Source organism: Triturus cristatus, chromosome 10 (genome assembly GCF_964204655.1).
Source record: "Triturus cristatus chromosome 10, aTriCri1.1, whole genome shotgun sequence".
Classification (NCBI taxonomy): domain Eukaryota; kingdom Metazoa; phylum Chordata; class Amphibia; order Caudata; family Salamandridae; genus Triturus; species Triturus cristatus.
This window is the reverse complement of record NC_140593.1, coordinates 964,826,231-964,845,985: the sequence shown is the minus strand read 5'-3', so window position 1 is coordinate 964,845,985 and position 19,755 is coordinate 964,826,231. Positions and strand designations below refer to the sequence as shown.

Below are 19,755 nucleotides of genomic sequence, written 5' to 3'. Positions count from 1 at the left end.
TCATAGTACCCATAATGAGTTTAGAAGGTGCAGAGTGTGCCCAGAGGAACAAAGAGGCCCCCAAGGCCGCACCATAATGTCTCTGAGAAGCAAAACTGTGCCATGGCCTGCTGGAACACTCATTCCTATTCCAGCTGAGGCACCAACTGTAGGGAAATAAAACTGCCAAGGCTGAAGCTTTTCAAGAATTGGTATGGGCTAAGACAGAGTCAAAACCCTGGATCAGGAAAGGTCACCTTCTTAATGTTGAACGACTTTGAGATAGGTTCTAGATCGCGACTTTGAGCCAGCCTCCTCCATAAATATTTTAGCTACTCTTTCTCTAATTCCTCTGAGTTGCACAAGAGAACAAAACACTCACATGCGCTCACCATGCCTTTTTCCAAAGCACCCCAAATACCAAGTATGGGATAATAACCACCATTTCGCATCAGCATTTTACACAGGGCTTGAAGCCGGAAAAGCTTGGTGTGGACAAAGTCCCAGCAAATTTACATTTCTGGCAGAAAACCGTCCCCAAAAAACGGGATTACCTCAAAACTTCTATTGGAGCCTCATGAATCTGAGGTCTGATTTGCACCGTTCTACTCAACACAGGTGAGCTCTCAGGGCTGCAAAAAATTCGAAATCAAGTCGGACGCCTTTGCAGGAGTTCAGTGTAAGGATTATACCTGGGGGAGTAGCTATTTGAAGCGGTGGTGCAAAACTGCTCTGGCGCAATATATTGATATCTGATCAGATAGGTCTATGGAAAGATCTAAGGTGAACAATTTGCAGAGGGACAAGTGTACGACAAATACATGGGTTAGCTGTTTTACAGTACAAAAGACAAACACTGGAAAAAGCAATCACACAAACAGAACACCACAGCTATCAATATTTTATTCCATTTTATTCAAGTATGCAATAAAGAACCAATTTCTGTGCAGGTGTTTTTCCTCCTGGACAGAAGTTGCTTAATACATGAGATTCCTGGGAGCACACGATTCACCACAGCTTCCAAGAAATAAAACGTGCAATGCTGTTCCTCTCTGGTATTTCTACAAATTGTTTCAGTAAAAATATTCATAAACGAAGCAAAGTAAAATGGCACAGCAACAACTTATGTGTCCTGTCTGCTGAGAAACAAACATCCTGCATACTTCATTACAGCATATACTGTCTTTCCCAAAGTACACTATATGGTAAAGGCAGGCGAGATCAAATATGTTAAAGCTGCAGCCATTTACTTTTGAATACACAGAAACTGGCACGTATTAGCAGACACTAAGTGTGCCGAGGACGTCAGTATGCACGCGTCAAGAAATAGGGTATGTACTCAAAGTTTTAACAGCGAAACTACATTTTGTTGCCATTTGTAATAAGGGCATGTTTTTCTGTGCTTTGCTTTCCAGTTTATTAATTCGTTTCTCATTGACTATGTTAAAAACTCTTGTGACTGCATAACATAAGGCAGAAGAACACAATTTTTATTTGTTTATTGTATGTAGTTAAGGACTAGACGTTTAATAATTAATGGTCAAACTGTAGTACTGAACTCAATAGAAGGGTGGAACTGAGTGGCTAAAGTGAAAACTGTATAATTGGGAGGTATGGCTATTCTGAGAGGACCGGCAGGGAAGGTTAAGTTATTGACCTGGAAGATAGCAGTACATATGAACGTGCATGTATGCAACCTTTGGAGTTAATATGTTTGCCTATCGATTGCATTGGCCATACAAACTAATTTCCAGACATCCTTCCCAGTCCCCCAACCATAGGTCGGGAGAGCTCAAAACGGTCTTCGTTAAATGTGCATTTTATGGAGCCAGGTAAAAGAAAACCTAGACTTGAATAACAGAATATAGAAAAACGAATTTAAAATATGAGTTTTGAATAAAACCTGGCCACCTGTTCACTTAAAAAGGCATAATTACAAAATCTACAAAACAGAAAAAAGAAAACTTAGCAAATGGGTTTACAAATGCTTTAAATGCAAGTCTGATGACGCATGTATTTTCAGTTTACTTGTACCAGAATATTAAAAGGTAGCGTGGAGGCACCAAAATTAAAGACCTAAAACCAATAATGACTAACCATGTGAATTAAAAAGCATATCACTCTACCTCCACCAAAACTTCACTTTATTGTTTATCCGTCGGCAACAATGTAAAACTCTACTAGACACTATGCTGGTTTAAAAAAGGTAAAGATTACATTGGAAGAGCTACTCTTAGGAAGTAAACGTCAGCAATCACAGTAGAATGAGATATCAGGGACAAATGTAAATTACAAATGAAAAATGTACACTGCAAACTCGGGAAAGTGCACATTAAATCAAATGCCTGTTAAGGTTCAATTTTTTCAAATGCACAGAGACAGTACTTTCGGAAACTGTACATGATACAATTACAGGACATGAGTAACAAAAATAACCAAATTGCATTTGATCATCTAAATTTGAAAGTAATCCTTGAAAGCTATTTTGGTACAGCTGGAACTTTTCCAATTACAAAACAAACTAAGCTGGAAGTTGAACGAGCTTGTGAAATGCAAGGCTTGAAATAAAAGCAAATTTGGAAATGCTCTTAACTACAAGAATTTCTGGAGAAAAAAAACCAAAACAAAAAAGCTCTTTCTTCATCTTGAAAGTCCATCACAAGTAGTGTTTCTGTTACACAGCTTTGCCGCTTTGTGAAAGTTCAACGTCCATACTGTGTCACCTAGCCTTTCCACCCCACTGTTGCTGGTCATCTCAAACAGTGCTGCCGTCTAGCAACAAGAGAACCACAATAACCTATCGCGTCAAATCTTCCTTCCCTGTGATTTCTTGACGGCGCCATCTCGTTGCTCTTATAACAGGGGTTTGAATTTCCTGAATGGTACACAGGGTCACAAGGAGTAGAGTTCCATATCACTCTTGCCGTCTCCAAAACATTAATTCCTTTCTGCGGCCAACCCCCCTGACACATTTGCAGTTCTTCTGTAGCAGAAAGACATTCGAGCTATCCCGACGGTGAGCTTCTTCTCTGGACCCTGGGGGTTGCACACCATTTGTTTGGCATATCCCCGAGTGCAGCTATCCTGCGGGATTCGTTTCCCACTCCACCTGGATTTCCTAGGTTACCTCAGATTAAGCCCCAGAATGCATCGCCACCGACTGTGGCGCGGCTATACTGTAGATGCCTGAGGCCGAGTTGATTCTGGTGGACGTCTGACCTGGCTGATCCAGACTGATCTGCAGTCTTCCTTTTCATACCCAGGCTGTCCACCCTTCATACAGCTGAGCCAAGTTATCTAGATTCGTTGCCTCCTTAATCACATAATCAACCTAAAAAAAAAAAGTTTGGTAAGTGTTTAGAAAATATCATCACTTTGAAGGAAATACAAGGTCCATCAGGGTAAGCTTTAATCAAATTGTTATAATCGGATACACTTTGCAAAAGTAGCTTCTATAAATGTAAGGCAAGACCCACCCATGCAAATCATATTCTACAGTATGATAGGTCATCATGATGTGTCCATCTCTGACCACCAAGGGCCACACATGGTCAGGCTGTCAGAATATCTCATATGAATATTCCCAATGTTAATTTACATACATCTCAGATATTGTTATATAGTTTTTTCCTATGACAATTCAAGCTGAATAATCCACAAATCTGACCAAGGTGTGAGTCTTGAGAACTAGAGATGGGGCCGGATTTGCTCAGCAGAACTATTTTAAATAATATTAATTAATTTTGGAATTAAGTAACACTCTTTTGTAACCCACATATAGCCAAGTCAATCACCATTATTCTCAGCTCATTTTTTGTAGATACCAGAAGGTTGGCAGCATTACTACACTGGAGGCAAGTGAAGGCTGACTGGCTATCTTGAGAAAATGCCTATACTAAGATCACCATCTGCTGTTGGGCCATGTGATAGTTTCTCACACCAATTCAGAACTTCCCATACCATGTAAAATATTTCATATTTAATAGACTTACAAGTTATGCTACGGGTTAGGGTAAGAATCTGTGCTTTCTCCCTCCAATGCACCTGCACCACGATACATAGGGTGAAACAGTTCACCATTAATCATCTTTCCATGGTTTGTAAATCTCGAATAACTAAGCTAGGTTCTCAGAGTTAAAATCAAAGGGTATATAAAATATAGAAGGGGAATAAAGAATGCATAACGTACGCCAAGTCAATACTCCGCGACTACCAAGGAAAAATGTCCCTAAGATGATTGACTGCTAAAATGATTACTTTCTAGAAATTCCCCTATTAACTACCACAACCTCCCACAAACACACACTATACAGTAAAATACACAACTTGCGTGTTATGTGTGTTAAATTAAGCATAAGTAATTTCAACTGTGAAGAACAGAGATGCACATATAAAACTATAAAACTAACCTGTTCAGCAACAGACATCCTCCTGTTGGCATCCACATCTCTGCCCTCCAACTTGGCTTTGACTCGCTTCCACACACTAACTGCATATGAATTCCTTTCTTGCACAGCTGAAAACCAAGCACCAAAAGAAACACTAAAATTAGTGTTGCCGAACACATGCAGAATTAAGAAACTTTTTAAAAAAAATGTTGTGTTACAGATATGATGAACATTATACAAGTTGAGCATAATCTAACACAAAAGCACATATATGAGTGGGGAAGATGAGAGGAATTTGACAATATGAATACCAAAAGCGAAGATAACAAGATTGCTTGAAGCAGGATTAATGGCCTATCACAATAAAAAAGAGCAAATTCCTGCTTAAAGCACTTGAACCAAAAACATTCTCATGCCAAAGATCTCTATTCACACAAAGAAGACTGGCAGTAGGGGACAGACCAGATAGAAGGTCATGAAAAATTTAAAGAAAAGTAAAGATGGGGTAAATGACCAAGTTACTTACCTTCGGTAACACCTTATCTGGTAGTGACAATTTTGCCATAGATAACTTACCTTAGAATAGTCCCCAGGCATTGGACTGAACCCGGAAAATCTTGAGCAGTAATACCTCTGCGTGCCAATAGGTGCCTAAATGGGTGCCATCACAGTGGGCTGACAGTTTCGTTATGTGACTCTTTCCACGCCAGAAGCATGTAGTCACGCCAGAAGGCTGATTTACCAGTGTGCAGAAACTAAGGGCCTACAGGGACCTTTTAGGTAGGAATACCGGTTTGACTAAACAGAGATGCTGGGAAGGGTAGTAAGAAATCTGCGTCTAGATGAAGTCTCTACCAGATAAGGCGTTACCGAAGGTAAGTAACTTGTTCATCTGATGAACACGTTAATTACCTTCAGTAATACCTCATCTGGTAGAAACAGGATCTAGCTGCAGATTCCTTACTTTAGAATCCTCCCCAGGAGCGAGAATTGATCCAGAATTTTTTTCCACAGCACATCCGAGCACCAGCAGAGGGAGTCATGCGAATCGGTATCGACATCGTACACCGGATAAGACATCGACTGTGTCCATATAACTCCGTCGCGATGACGTCAATTTCTTTTCTATTTTCGGCACTCAAAACTTTGAGCCACATATAGAAACTGTCTATTAACCAGTATGCTGAAACAAAAGACACTTGTGTCAAATTAACGAATTCCTAACAATAATTCAGTAAATGAATATCCTAACAATAACCCTGAGATAAAAGAGAACTTCTATCCTATAATCAATGGGTTCTTCCTCGCCTTTTGTTTTTTTTCATGTGTAAGACCAAAACAAAATAATTGAGTCCCAAAAGGACCCAGTTCACAGAGCGGGGAGGATCGTTAAGGAATCTGTGGCTAGATTCTGTCTCCACCAAATAAGGCAATACCAAAGGTAAGTAACTTGTTCATCTGATAGAGACATCTAGACGCAGATTCCCTACTTTAGAAACAAATGCCGAAGCCATACCATCACCAGAGGAGGGTCTGCAACATGCAACCACGAAAAGACTTTTACTAAGTCCAACCCGGCCAGAACAAGAGAAGAGACCGGAATGTTTTATTAACATAGGTGAGCAGAAACATACCCCACCATATAAAGTCCCCAAGAAGGGGCCGTAGGTAAATAAAGTCACACAACATTTAAACCATGGGAATAACATACCCATGTCAGTAAGACAAAACTGCTTTCTAAGTTCTCACCTCACAATACCTGTGTACAGAACCACAGTAGCACACATTATAGGACAATAAAAACATTTGGGAAGATATTACCCAAGGCAATAAGACTTCATCCATAACTATTTGGTCATATACTCAAGCTCTATCAGCATGTTCAACCCTGTAAAATCGAGAACAGCTGGCTGTGCCACTGAACAACACCTGTAAACCATAAAAGGTCAGGACTGTTCTGTAAACTACACAGAGAAAATACAACCCCCATGGAGAAAACAAATGTTCACATAAAAAAAAGTCAAAAGACAATGTTAGAACCTATTGACATAAAAGCAGTCCTTCTATAGGAAAAAGAACTAGAGATGTACAAGTACCTCTAGAATATCCCCTATATACAAAAGTAGATATCTATATGGAGACATAGGAGTAAAATAATTAAATGCCTATGTATCAACAAAGGAAAATTTAGATTGAAAGATAGAGACGCATAATCCGTAGGCAAAAGGGACATAACATTGTGTAACTAGAGCGGAATCATACCCTTAGAAAAGCAACAACATCCAACCCATCAGAGTAATGCAAGTTGCCTAAAAGACCATCATTAAACAATGGTAGCATAAAATTAAATAAGACATCAAGTACAAAAAGAATCTTGATGATCTAAATAAAACCAAGAACTGCACAAGACCTCACTTTATGAATAGAGACCATCTACCGATGTTCTGTTAAAAAAAAAAAAACTTAAAACTTTAAAAAGGATTCCAAAATAAAAGAATATGACCACTAAGAATGGTGAACATTAATTTGTCTAACCCTCTAGGAACTACACATCGCAATGCGTGAATCCAACTTACAGGCTCTAAAGACAGGAATAAGGAAAAGAGTGGTCTATCAGCAACTATAGACAGGTAGACAATGAAAGGAATTGACCTTTAAGAGAGCAATGATCCTGAATGGCAGAAATAAAGGTTTTCAACAAAAGGTAGAAATTACGAGGCCGAAGCCTCGCCCCCTCAGGGATCAACCGATATTAATTCTTTGAAGAGAAGAAATGGTACACAATTAGAGGGAAATGTTCAGAAACAAAGAAAAAATCTTTAGTAATAACGGACTGCGTTATGACAATCCAGAAAGTGCCAAACATTAAATAACCTTTTCCAATGGAAGGAATAGAACCACTTAAGATAGTAAATCTGCCTGAAGACCTATAATCACATAATATAGTACCAGAAAAGTAAACTAATTAATCATGCTAAGAGAACATGAACATGCGATACAGCACTGGCCCTAAGACAGGCTCTTAAGAGCAATATATACGACAAAGCTTCACAAGTTAAGCGTTTGGATAAAAATGCTCTACATCTAGCAGTTGTAGAGAACCTCATCTATCCCGTGAATGAAAGACATGTACTAGGGAAAAAAACAGAAGCCACAAACAATAATGTAGTCTACCAGCTATGCACCCCACCCCCAAGACATATCAGGAGGAATTTTGGGATAGACACTTTATTGCCATACCATACAAAAACATAATAGACACTTTCTCATATTTCCAAGCGTATTATGAAAGTGTTTGCACATAAGCCTCTCACTGAAGGACAAATCACATACCCTAAGATTCCACTAGGGTACAAATTCAAAAGTACCAAACAATGGTACCAAAGTTCACTGATCTACCCGTACACAGAGTAGAACTCAGCCCAATCAAGCTTGAGAATAGAATTTGCATAAGCTGAGCAAACCCTACTCAACACACACATTTATATTAATGTGTGTGTGTGTGTGTACATTTTAAGATGCTCACGACAGCATATAAACAATACTCCACATAGAGTATAGTATATACCATAAGGGTATCACTCCTGAGTTTGAACTCTTCTCCAGAGTAAATCAACTGTAAGACCTGCATAACTGGGCTCAACATAAAAAACACAACACAAATTGAACACTGAAAAACTGTCAACGACAGAGTCCAGCCATTCTGCGGCTAGCACAATAACCAAGACAAGCATTTGCAATGCAAATTGGTCTTGCATTTATGAGAGTTAGAGGTATTGGTGTTATAAATATCAATGTCTTTTACCCATGTGTCGTGGTTTGGAGTGGATGTTTGTGTTGTGGTTTAGAGTGGATGTATGTGGTGTGGAGTGGAATTGTGCGCTGTGGAGTGGAATTGTGTGGGTTGGATTGGAATTGCAAGTTGTGGAATTGTGTAGTATGGAAAGGATTTGTGTAGTGGAATTATGTTGCACGGTGTGCAGTGGAAATATGTGGATAGAAATTATGTGGAATTGAGCGCATTGAAATTATGTGGAGTGAGATTGAGCAGAAAAGAGCTGAGAGAAGAAAACGAGAGACGGACATAGATATAGTGCATGTGTGTGAAAGTGACAAAGTGCATAGAACGTGATGAGAACTGAGGGGGTTTTGGTGAATGAAAAAGTTGGGAGATTTTTAAAGGTAGAAAGTGGTCACAGAAGGGTGACTGAATTATTTCCAAGAGTAGTGGCCTTTGTAGTTAAAGGTGTGGCTTAAAGCATGAAAATTAAAATCCTGTACTTCACACAAATTTCTGAGGTGACCCACAATGACATACCACTAGATGGAGATAACGTCATGCATGTGTTTACTTTTATTTGACACAGTGTGAGACTGAGGAAGCGCTTCCCACAGAATTCGTTGAAACCACAGCATAGCGAGATATGCTGCAAGGTCGTATTGACAAAGGGAATAATTGGCGTTCAAGTGTATTTATGTATAGGACAACAGCTCTTTGAAAGGTAGGTGTGACTTTGGTAGAAATGTGACATTTCTATTAGTTCTGAGAAATTAAAACACACAAGCTTGCCGCTCTGCAGGAAGGTAAGGAAAAAAATGATGAAATTACAAAAGATGCATTTTCTATGGTATATGCCTGTGAAGCCACATTCTCCAGACTATAAATTCTTTCCACCAGAATCAACAATGGATACAGATTTGCTTACTTTATTGTGGGTATTTATACAGAGCAAACATAGGCCCAACAGAGAAGCGGAGGATTATGTGCAAAAATGTTGGACTACAGAAGCATGTTGGGGACACACATAAGCAGATGCATGTACATTATACTGAAAGAGATGTGAGGAATGTGGAGAACAAGGGGAGATTGTGGAGAAGTGTGGCTCAATGGTTAGAGCGGCAGACCCAGATGCAGAGGTCTGGCCCGGGTCCAGGGTTCAATTCCCCTCCTCGGCGGGTCTTGGGCTCAAAACTCCACGGACCTGACAATTCTCGCCTCGGTGCCTATTCCAATCATGGAGTCCCACTCTGCAACTCTGGGCAATAGCTTGCTTAATCTCCACAACGGCCCCCACAACGCTAAGGATGCCTGGCCTCCACCTTGGGGGTGCCCAGGAGTGGACACCTCACTGGGAAAGCCAGGATGGGTACCACAGCGGTATTCGTACAAGTGCCTTGAGACCCTTGCGGGTGAGTAGTGCGCTATACAAGTATCAATTTACAGATTAGTTTACAAGTAAGTGGAGATGGTGAAGCAGTAACTAGTCTGGTCCCTTCTGAACTTCTGTAAGGAAGGGGTATGTCTTTGTTTCAGGGAAAGATTATTTTATCACCTGGCAGCATATGAAGGCAATTTCTGTTTACAGATGTGTTCTTGAGATTTTTTGATTTGAAGCCTGACAATCAGGGAGGTGCATGTCATAGTACCTTTTGAGTTTGTAAATTTCTTTTGCAGCAGGTTCTCAGATTTATCCGAGTGGTCAGCATGAAATACAGTAGTTTGTAATGGGAGGAATGATGAAAGGGGAAGTAGTGCAGAGGTATTAAAACTGAGGTGATAAGATGAAATGTTCTTTGGTGTGCGAGAAAGCATGTTGCTGAATCGAAACCTCAAAATGCACACAGATGTTGAGGAGCCATTAGGGTCACGGAGTCCCATTGATAAAACAAGGAAAGAACTTGATACCAGTTTGGAAATCCAAAATTAACGGGATTACAGAGGCTTTTGAATACTGTGATGCCCACCACGAGTTGTCACAAGACTCTAGCATGAGTTTGGGACGAGGTAGGTCGTGTGTATTGAGGTCAACTAGGGGCAGAAGAAGGGGTCTGCCCTGTTGTACCATCTGTTTCGTGTTTCAAAAGCCCAGGCATAGCCTTCACTATTGCAGCATCATGAGGGAAGCTGCAGGAATAGATGCAATCTCATGTCACATCCAATAACAATATAGAACCAGGGTTAGAACCCCCCTCTCCCCCCGACACTGCTACTAGGCATCTTTTTAAACTGCTCACAACAGTGGCTCAGCTTCACCTGAGTGAGCCTGTCTGTTTACACCTGCTGCAGCCAGTCACTCTCAGTGCACATGTTACATGTGTGCTCCCACAGTCATGCATGCCAGGCAAAAGACTGATACCAAGTGTGCCGGGGACTCAGATGGCGAAATCAGAGATTGAGCCAAACCTTCCTTATCACTTCAGGGGGTTTCTACGTACCTGCCTTCGGAACATCAGAAAGTGATTGGAGCACAACAACAGACATTTTAGTTTCACAATAAAACATAAGCAAGCGTGATTTAAGCGAAGGTTCTGACAGAGCAAGCATTCAAAAATACATTCTGCACGTACGTGCACAGTAATATAAAACTAGACGGAACCATGGAAGCACAGAATGGCGTGACAAGGTGCAATTATAGAACAATGACACTGGAAATTACCAAGTTGGGGGAAGGCAGGGGTAGATTGAGGGAACTGCAAGCAGCGCCTTGTGCCAGCAAGCACACATTGAGGAGAGGGATAAAAGGAAAATTAGTGCACGCAAACAAAAAATATGGCTGATAGCGCAAGGGTCCATGTAGCAGGGCCAGTAGCCAGGGCGGGACCAAACAGCCACGAGGCGGGATAAATGTACTCTATTCACAAAAAACGAAGAAATGAAAACTTATTGTAAAGGCGGACCAAGCAAGCAATGAAAAGCAGTGGGCAGGTGGTGGCTGTATTCAAACCCCACAGAAAGATTACAGCATGCCTCGCAGAGCAGCGCATGCGTGCTGCCTCTAGGCCCTGCTTAAAAATCGCTCATCGTGGAAAAAAACTTGCGTAATCCCAAATGTCCAGGACTAAAAACACCAAGCAAAAAACCTTTGCATAAAGCAAAACTCCACCCCAGACGTACCAGATGGAATAGAACAGAACTAAGTTGTTTATATACCTCTCTACATTAGACCGAACCCCAGACTCAAGCTTACAAAATACCTTAAGTGGACTTATCAGATCAACCAGCTCTGAATCTCTGAAAGGCCGAATCAGCCTGATCACCAAACAAATGGACACCAAACAGTATATCTTTAAGGATCTCCTGCACCGGATCCGAAAACCTAGACTGATGCAGCCATGCATGCCTGGGCAGAGCAACTGACTGAGTCACAGCTCTACCCCCAGAATAAGTGGTGTCCATGCTACATTTGAATGTGAATCTCGCCGCCTGCCGGCCATCTCGCACCACCTGCAATAACTCATTTCTGGCTTCCTCTGACAGAGAAGGCAGCTTCGGCGCCACAGAGTCCAATAAAGCAGGATACAACCTGCCCATAACACATAGTGTTTAGAGACCTCAAAGCCAAGCTTACAGAAGAATGAATATGCTACTTACCAGTATGCATCTGTTCTTGGCATGTAGGGCTGCTGACATTCATATCTGTGCATAGATCGCCGCCTAGTGTTGGGTCCGGATGATTGCACATTGTTGTCCTGGAAGAGTCTTCGAAGTATCATGAGATAGGTGGCTCCTCCCCTGGACTACAGTGCGCATGGGCATCCTCTCCATCCTTAGATTGTTTTTCGCCATTGTGGCAGTGATGGAGTAGATACAGTAAGTGATGACCATGCTATACAGTAATTGTGAGTGCTGCAGCCGCTACAGGCGCCGGGGAGGAGGGTGGGCGATATGAATGTCAGCAGCCCTACATGCCAAGAACAGATGCATACTGGTAAGTAGCATATTCAGTTCGAGGCATGTGGGCTGCTGAATTCATATCTGTGCATAGATTATATAGCAGTCCCTCCATTAGCGGCGGCTGCCCGTGCCAGCTGCAGCAGTCTGAAAAAGAGTTTTGAGAACAGCCTGTCCTGCAGCTGCCTGCTGTTTGGAGTGTACATCTACACAGTAGTGTTTGGTAAATGTATGTATAGTGGACTATGTGGCTGCTCTACCTATTTCCTGTAAAGGAATGTTTCCTAGGAAAGTCATGGACGCCCCTAACTTTCGTGTTGAGTGGGCTCGTGGGGGAATCGTTAATGTGCGTTTAGCCTTTTGATAGCAAATTTGAATACCTTTAACGATCCATCTGGCTATCCCTGCTTTGGAAATAGCGTTGCCCTTGTGTTGTGGAGAAAAGGCAACGAAAAGTTGTTTTGTTTTCCTAAAATCCTTTGTTATATAGTACATGAGGGCCCTCTTTATATCTAGGGTATGGAGCATTCTCTCTGCGACAGTTTGCGGATTCGGAAAGAAAACAGGCAGTTCAATAGTCTGATTCATGTGGAACTGCGATTTCACTTTAGGCATGAATTTGGGGTTGGTACGTAGTACAACTCTGTTTGCGTGAACCTGTATGAATGGCTTTTGAATGGTTAGTGCCTGGAGTTTACTAACTCTTCTTAACGACGTGATTGCCACTAAGAAAGCTACTTTCCAGGTGAGGAATTGAATCTCACATGAATGGAGAGGTTCAAAAGGTGGACCCATTAGTCTGGTGAGGACCACATTGAGGTTCCACACAGGTGCCGGTGGGTGTCTTGGGGGAATCACTTGTTTGAGTCCCTCTAAGAAGGCTTTGATGGCAGGCACTCTGAATAAAGAGAGGTGCTGCCTGTTTTGAAGATAGGCCGCAATCGCGGTTAAATGTATACGTATGGAGTTGTATGCCAGATTGCATCGGTATAAGTGTAAGAGGTAACAGATGATGTTTTGAATGGATGCATCCAGCGGGTTAATGTCATTGTTGTTGCAGTAAATGACAAACCTTTTCCATTTAGCCGCATAGCAAGCTCTGGTTGTGGGTCTTCTGGCCTCCTTGATGATATCCATACATTCAGGTGGCAGGTTTAGGTAGCCAAACTCTAAGACTTCAGGAGCCAGATTGCCAGGTTCAGCTGTTGCGGATCTGGGTGCTGAATTTCGCCATGGTTCTGCGTTAAAAGTGCGGGTGTGATCCGCAGCCTTTGATGCAGCACCACGGAAAGTTCTAGAAAGGTGGTGTACCATGGTTGGCGTGCCCATGTTGGAGCAACTAGGATGAGTGTCAGTGAGTGTTGTCGCAGTTTGCGTGCCACTAGAGGTATTAATGGCACTGGGGGAAAAGCGTACGCAAATCTGCCTGACCAGTTCATCCATATCGCATTGCCCTGCGACTGTGGGTGCGGGAACCTGGCGGCAAAGTTTTGGCATTTTGCGTTTTCCCTTGTGGCGAATAGGTCTATCTCTGGATGACCCCACTGTTGGAAGTACGGTTGGAGTATTGACGGATGTAGCTCCCACTCGTGCATCTGGTGGCTGTGTCTGCTGAGCAGATCCGCCATCTGGTTTTCTTTGCCGGGGAGGTGTTCCGCCATGAGGGATATGTTCCTCTGAATGGCCCACTTCCACATGCTCTGAGCCAGATGAGACAACTGTGGAGAGTGTGTTCCTCCCTGCTTCTGTATGTAGTACATGGCAGTCATGTTGTCCGTCCGGATTAACACGACTTTGTTGCACAAGTGTACTTTGAATGCCTTCATGGCTAGGAAGATTGCCATCAGTTCCAGAACATTGATGTGCATCTTCTTTTGTTGCGTTGTCCATAGTCCCTGCACTGTGTAAGTGAGTACATGAGCTCCCCAACCCTGGAGAGAGGCGTCTGCTGTCAGTATTATTTGTGGAACAGGCTCTTGGAACGGTCGGCCCTTGCAAAGGTTTTGTGGATTCCACCAATGCAGAGAGTTGTATGCCCGACCGCTCACCAACACTAGGTCTTTTAGTTGCCCGTGAGCCTGATTCCATTGACGTGCTAAGCACTCCTGAAGCGGGCGCATATGTAGTCTCGCGTGCGGGACTATGAAAATGCAGGAGGCCATCATGCCTATCAACTGCATGAACACTCGTGCAGGAAGGGAGTGTTGAGGTTTGAACTTTGAGATCAGCAGTTGCATGCTGTTGATCCTCACCAAATTTGGCTGAGCTGTGGCTCCCAGAGTGTTTATGGTCACGCCCAGGTACTGTTGTACGTGTGCGGGTTGGAGATGTGATTTTGGGTAATTTAGTGAGAATCCCAGACTGTGAAGAAGGTGAATGGTGAGGGACATGTGGCTGGCACATTGCTGGGCTGACTTTGCCTGAACAAGCCAGTCGTCCAGGTAAGGGAAGACGTGAATGTGCTGTCTTCGTAGATGTGCCGCCACTGTTGCTAGGCACTTGGTAAAGACCCTGGGTGCCGTCGTTACTCCGAAGGGGAGAACTTTGAACTGATAGTGATGCCCCTGAATAGTGAACCTGAGATATTTTCTGTGCGATGGGTGTATGGGTATGTGGAAATACGCATCTTTCAAGTCCAGTGTGGCTAGGAAGTCTCCCTGACTGAGGAGCGGGAGAACCTGCTGTAGGGTGAGCATATGGAAATGCTCTGATAGAATGTAGTGGTTGAGGGGTCTCAGGTCTAGTATAGGTCTGAGAGAACCGTCCTTTATTGGGCTTAAGAAGTACAGAGAGTACACCCCTGTCCCCTGTTGGTTGACGGGCACGACTTCTATTGCACCTTTTTGCAGCATACTTAGTACCTCCTGCTGCAATAATGCCAAGTGCTCTACGGACATAGGACGGTGCTTTGGCGGTATGTTGGGTGGAGTGGAAGTTAATTCTAGACAGTAACCGTACTGGATAATGTCCCTGACCCACCTGTCTGTGGTGATGGTTTTCCAGACTGACAGGAACTGCTGGAGTCTCCACCCGACAGGTGTTATGTGGTCGGGGGCAGGGAGAAGGCGTCACGGTTTGTTTTTGGGGGAGGACCTGGTGTTGCCGTACCCACGTCCTCTGCCTTCCACGATAATCATCTCTAGTGGTTTTATCATAGGTACTTTGCGTGCCCCCTTTATTGTACTGCTGCTGGGACCCCTGACCTCTAGCTGCTCCTCTATTCCCGGGACGACGAAAGGAGCCACTACGAAACTGCTGCGACTGCTGAGCCCCCATTGATTTTGCAGTTTCAGTGTCTTTCTTAATTTTTTCGAGGGTAGTGTCAACTTCAGGGCCAAATAAATAGTCTGGGTTGACCGGTTGATTTAAGATATTGTTCTGAATCTCAGGCTTGAAGCCTGAGATTCTCAACCATGCGTGCATCCTCAACACGACGCTTGTGTTTATCGCCCTTGCTGCAGTGTCGGCTGCATCCAGTGCGCATTTGATGGACGCATTTGTAAGGAGTTGTCCCTCTCTGATAAGGAGCTCTGCTGCCTCTTTGTATTCATCTGGCAAATGTTGTAGCAGTGATTCTAGTGTGTTGTAGTGGGACCTATCATAACGGGCCAGGAGTGCCTGTGTGTTAGCAATGCGCCAGATGTTTGCCGCTTGCGCTGCTATCCTTTTGCCTGATGTCTCCAGCACTTTGGACTCCTTGTCGGGGGGAGGAGCATCACCCGTTGTTTGTGAATGGGCTCGTTTGCGAGCATTAGCAACAACCATGGAGTCTAAAGGTAACTGACCCCTAATGTACATAGGGTCTCCGGGTGCAGGCTTGTATTTCTTTTCGATTCTGGGGTTCAGCACCCGTGCCCTGGTTGTTTCTTTAAAAATGTCTTTTGCAGGTTTTAGAACTCCCTTCAACATTGGCAGAGTTTTGACGGTTTTCTCAGAGGAGGCGAAAGTGTCCACTAAGAAATCTTCTTCTACAGTGTCAGAATGGAGTTCCACTCCATGATTGGCAGCAGCCCGTTCTATGAGGGCATTAAAGGCAGCAGAGTCCTCTGTGGGAGATGTCTTTATATTGTAAAGCTGCGTGTCAGGAGTATCTGGTGCGTTACCCTGGTCGGTGGGGTCATCCCATGCCTGATCTGGGTCTTGCATGTGATCATCAGGATCGATATCCAACGGGTAGGTGGTATCATCCCCTATATAGTCCTCTCCGGCGTCTGCCTCTGAATGCGTAGGAGAAAAAGACGGTGGGCCCTGAAGGAAGGGTTGAAAGGTTTCATTAAGCACTGGTGCGGAACCTGCCGGCAGTTTTTGTTTCAAGGGAATCTTGTATGAGTCCAAACCCTTCTCTGGTGTGATTTTCCGCTTACGGAGCATCAGCCTACCAGTGTCGGCGTCGATAAAGTGTGCCTGTGAAGGCTCGATATCGATTTGTCCAGTGGATAGTGACTGTGTTTGGTGGACACGTGTCCGAATTTCGAACATTTTCGGTGCCTTGGGCGGCGGCAATCCAAATATGATGTGCGCCGGCTCCGAGTGTGCTTTTGCGGCCTTGTGCGTTTCGGGACCCGACGTAGGTTGGAGGGTTGCCCGGTCCCTGATGCGTTGCAACGACGCTGAGACCTGTTGCAGGGTGAACGCAGATGGCACTTTGGAACCGATAGGCACCTTGGAGGCAGGCGTCAAAGCGGTATCCGACTTATTCCCAGTCTTTGGGTCGTCGATCCGAAGGTGGGTATCGACGCTCCTCGGAGCCGATGATTTGGCAGGCGCCGCACCCTTTGATGTCGACGCAGACGGATCGACCACCTTAACCTTGGTGGGTTGGGCTGTAATCTTCGGTGCCATAGGCCAAGGCGCCTTGTGGGGACCGAGGGCCTTCTTCTTTGGCTCGGCGCCGGAACCCATCGTGGTGAGCTCGGCACCGAAATCTCTTTTGGTGTGTTCGGTGCCGATGACCTGTGCCGGCGTCGAAGGAGTGGAGGGCTTCGAGGCCTTCGATCCGATCGCAACCGGTTTCACTTTCCGTTTCGATGTACCCGGTGCGACGGACGGTTTCGGTTTCACTGAAGGAAATCCAGTCGTCTTCGATATTAATGGCTCCTGTGAAATGTTCGAGGCCGGGCCTTGAGGCGGGGCCGAAGAACTGTGTGACTGATCTTGGGTAAGGTCCGTAGGCGATCCCTCGACCTGAGCCTTCTGACGACTTTGTCTTTCGGCCTCCGTATCGACGGGTTGGCCTAGCTCTTCGCTGGAGCTATCTTCCTCGGCCCCAAGGGCCTCATTGTAGTCTCCTACCTTGTCGACGACGTCATCGTCCTCGAAGATCACCTCATCATCGTCTTCCGATCGGGATTCATGTTCGGAAGCGTAGCTGGAGTCTATGTCTTCTACGCTCTCGGCTTCCTCATCCTCAGTGCTGAAGATGTTGACCGGGGCAGGCGCCGATTGCTGTGCCTCCAATCTCGCTGCCCGTCGATTCCGCAGAGTCTTCTTCGAGCGGAACCGGGCGCAGGCCATACATTTCGACTCATCATGATCCGGTGAGAGACATTTGTTGCACACCGGATGGACATCGACGTGTGGGTATTTCGCATGGCATAAAGGACATCTCTTGAAAGGAGTCCTCGATTCCATCGTCGAGCGGTGAACGATGTTCGGACCGAAGCGGATCCGAAAAGCGTGAAGAAGGTACTAAAACACAAAATAAACTGGTCGATACCGAACGCGAACAATACCGACGAGATCTAAAGGCCTTTTGGCCTTAAACTAAAGTTTCCGAACTTGAGCTAAGATAAGCACATCCGAACCCAATGGCGGAAAAAAACAATCTAAGGATGGAGAGGATGCCCATGCGCACCGTAGTCCAGGGGAGGAGCCACCTATCTCATGATACTTCGAAGACTCTTCCAGGACAACAATGTGCAATCATCCGGACCCAACACTAGGCGGCGATCTATGCACAGATATGAATTCAGCAGCCCACATGCCTCGAACACTATATTCCTCCCACAACTTTCTAACCATCTGGATTCTTTGCCTGATGGAACCAAAGGAAGGGCATTAGGGTCTGAAGAAGCTGTAGCAGCTTGAACCACCAGTCCTTTTCTAGTGGTATGTCACAGGAGACAAAGAGGGGCCCCAACAGGGGTTTCGCTCAAGCTCCCAATAGCAGGACAAACAGGGACTCATTAAAAAGGAGCACGGGCTCCATTCCCATTTCGCCTTGATGACGAATATTCACCAAAGGATATGTGGATAATGCCACTGATGGAAATTAGCAATCCAACACCACAGCTACTCTCCTTAATATTTCAGCGAAGGAAGAACTTTCTTCTGTTGCCATATCAGGTGGAGAAAGCAAATCTGAAACTGGAGAGGACTCTAATCCACTAACCTCCCTTAGTTCAGTTAGCCAATTTTCCTCCACAGGAGGTTGGACGGCATTTTGCGCAGGGTTTAGGACCTCAATATTTTCTACTTCAGTTGCAAAACTGTGTATTCCCATAGGAAAGAGAGACAAGGGCTGAATAACACCAGATGGAGCCATCAAAGAAGAAGATCCTGTTGGTGCCACCAGACGCCGTTGCATCGTCTTAACATCGGAAATAGGAATGAGACAGATGTCCATCGGAGCCACAGTCACTGGCCAAACGGACTCTGAAGCACCAGGGACGACAAGGCATCGAGATGGGCCTGAACAACTTCCCTTAACTGCTACAGATCAGCATTGCAAGTGCAGAAAAGAAGGAACTGACTTCAGTGTGTCGACGAGGGATTAATATGGTCTTAGTCAACGTCATATCCAGTGGAAGACGTGGATACAGTCGCGCGATTCCTTCTGCCAGTGCGCGGGTGTGCTGTGGAATATATTGAGTCTCGTGCCCGGAGAGGATTCTAAAGTAATGAATCTGCAGCTAGATGTCTCTTTCATATAGGGACTTCTAGAAGCAGATTCCTAAACTTAGAATAGATACCCAAACAATACCTCCCCAGAGGAGGGTCTACAAGCAGATTAGACCAAGAAGTACTGGGGAACCGAATGGGCAAAGTGCCTGTCATGATGGACAGGACAGTCCAGGCAGAAGTGCTTGGTAAAGGTGTACAGAGATGCCTACATAGCAGCTCGATAGATGTCCTGGACGGGGACTCAGTGAGTTGACACAGTGGTCACCTTGGGTCTGGTGGAATGAGCCCAAAAGTGCACAGGTGGTAGTTTCTTGGTCAATGCATAGCAGAACTTAATGTAGACCATGTGGAGATGGTCCGTTTCTGCTCGTATTTTCATTGCTTTAATCAAACCAATGACGAGTTGATCTTCCACCCGTTGTTTCTGGGTGTTATCAATGTAGAAAGACAACGCTCTTTCTGGGTCCAGTCGATGGGAGTCTCTCCACCGCCTTAGAAGGGTGAGTGTAAGGAAATGGCCCATTAGTTGTTTGGCCTGCATAAGTAATGAGTCTACAATCATCCTCTTACTGAGAACCAAATAACACATTGTAGCACTTGACTCTTTCAGGGTAGCAAAGCAGTGCAGTCCAAGGGCTACTCAGGGTAGATGGTGTGGGCACTAATCACCATTCGCCGGAAAACAATAACAGCACTCAATAATTGTCGAGTCTGTGTTTTTTGTTTAGAAAAGTAAAAGTACATTTATTACACACACTATTTTATATGCAGTCATTTACAAATACACAAGACTGGTGGAAAACATCTTCAATA

At 44.4% G+C, this 19,755-nt stretch overlaps 1 protein-coding gene across 1 annotated transcript in view; it reads right to left on the bottom strand.

Moving 5' to 3' along the window:
* Positions 1-875: 875 nt before the first annotated feature.
* The window catches only part of SMG1 (SMG1 nonsense mediated mRNA decay associated PI3K related kinase), a 1,471,505-nt gene continuing 1,452,625 nt past the window's right edge, over positions 876-19,755 (bottom strand). The window contains exons 62-63 of the mRNA XM_085628855.1: positions 4,389-4,495; positions 876-3,310 (exon numbers count right to left, since the gene is read on the bottom strand). Of these exons, the coding sequence (XP_085484981.1) occupies positions 3,233-3,310; positions 4,389-4,495 (185 nt within the window). The 3' untranslated portion in view covers positions 876-3,232. The remainder of the gene's footprint in view (positions 3,311-4,388; positions 4,496-19,755) is intronic.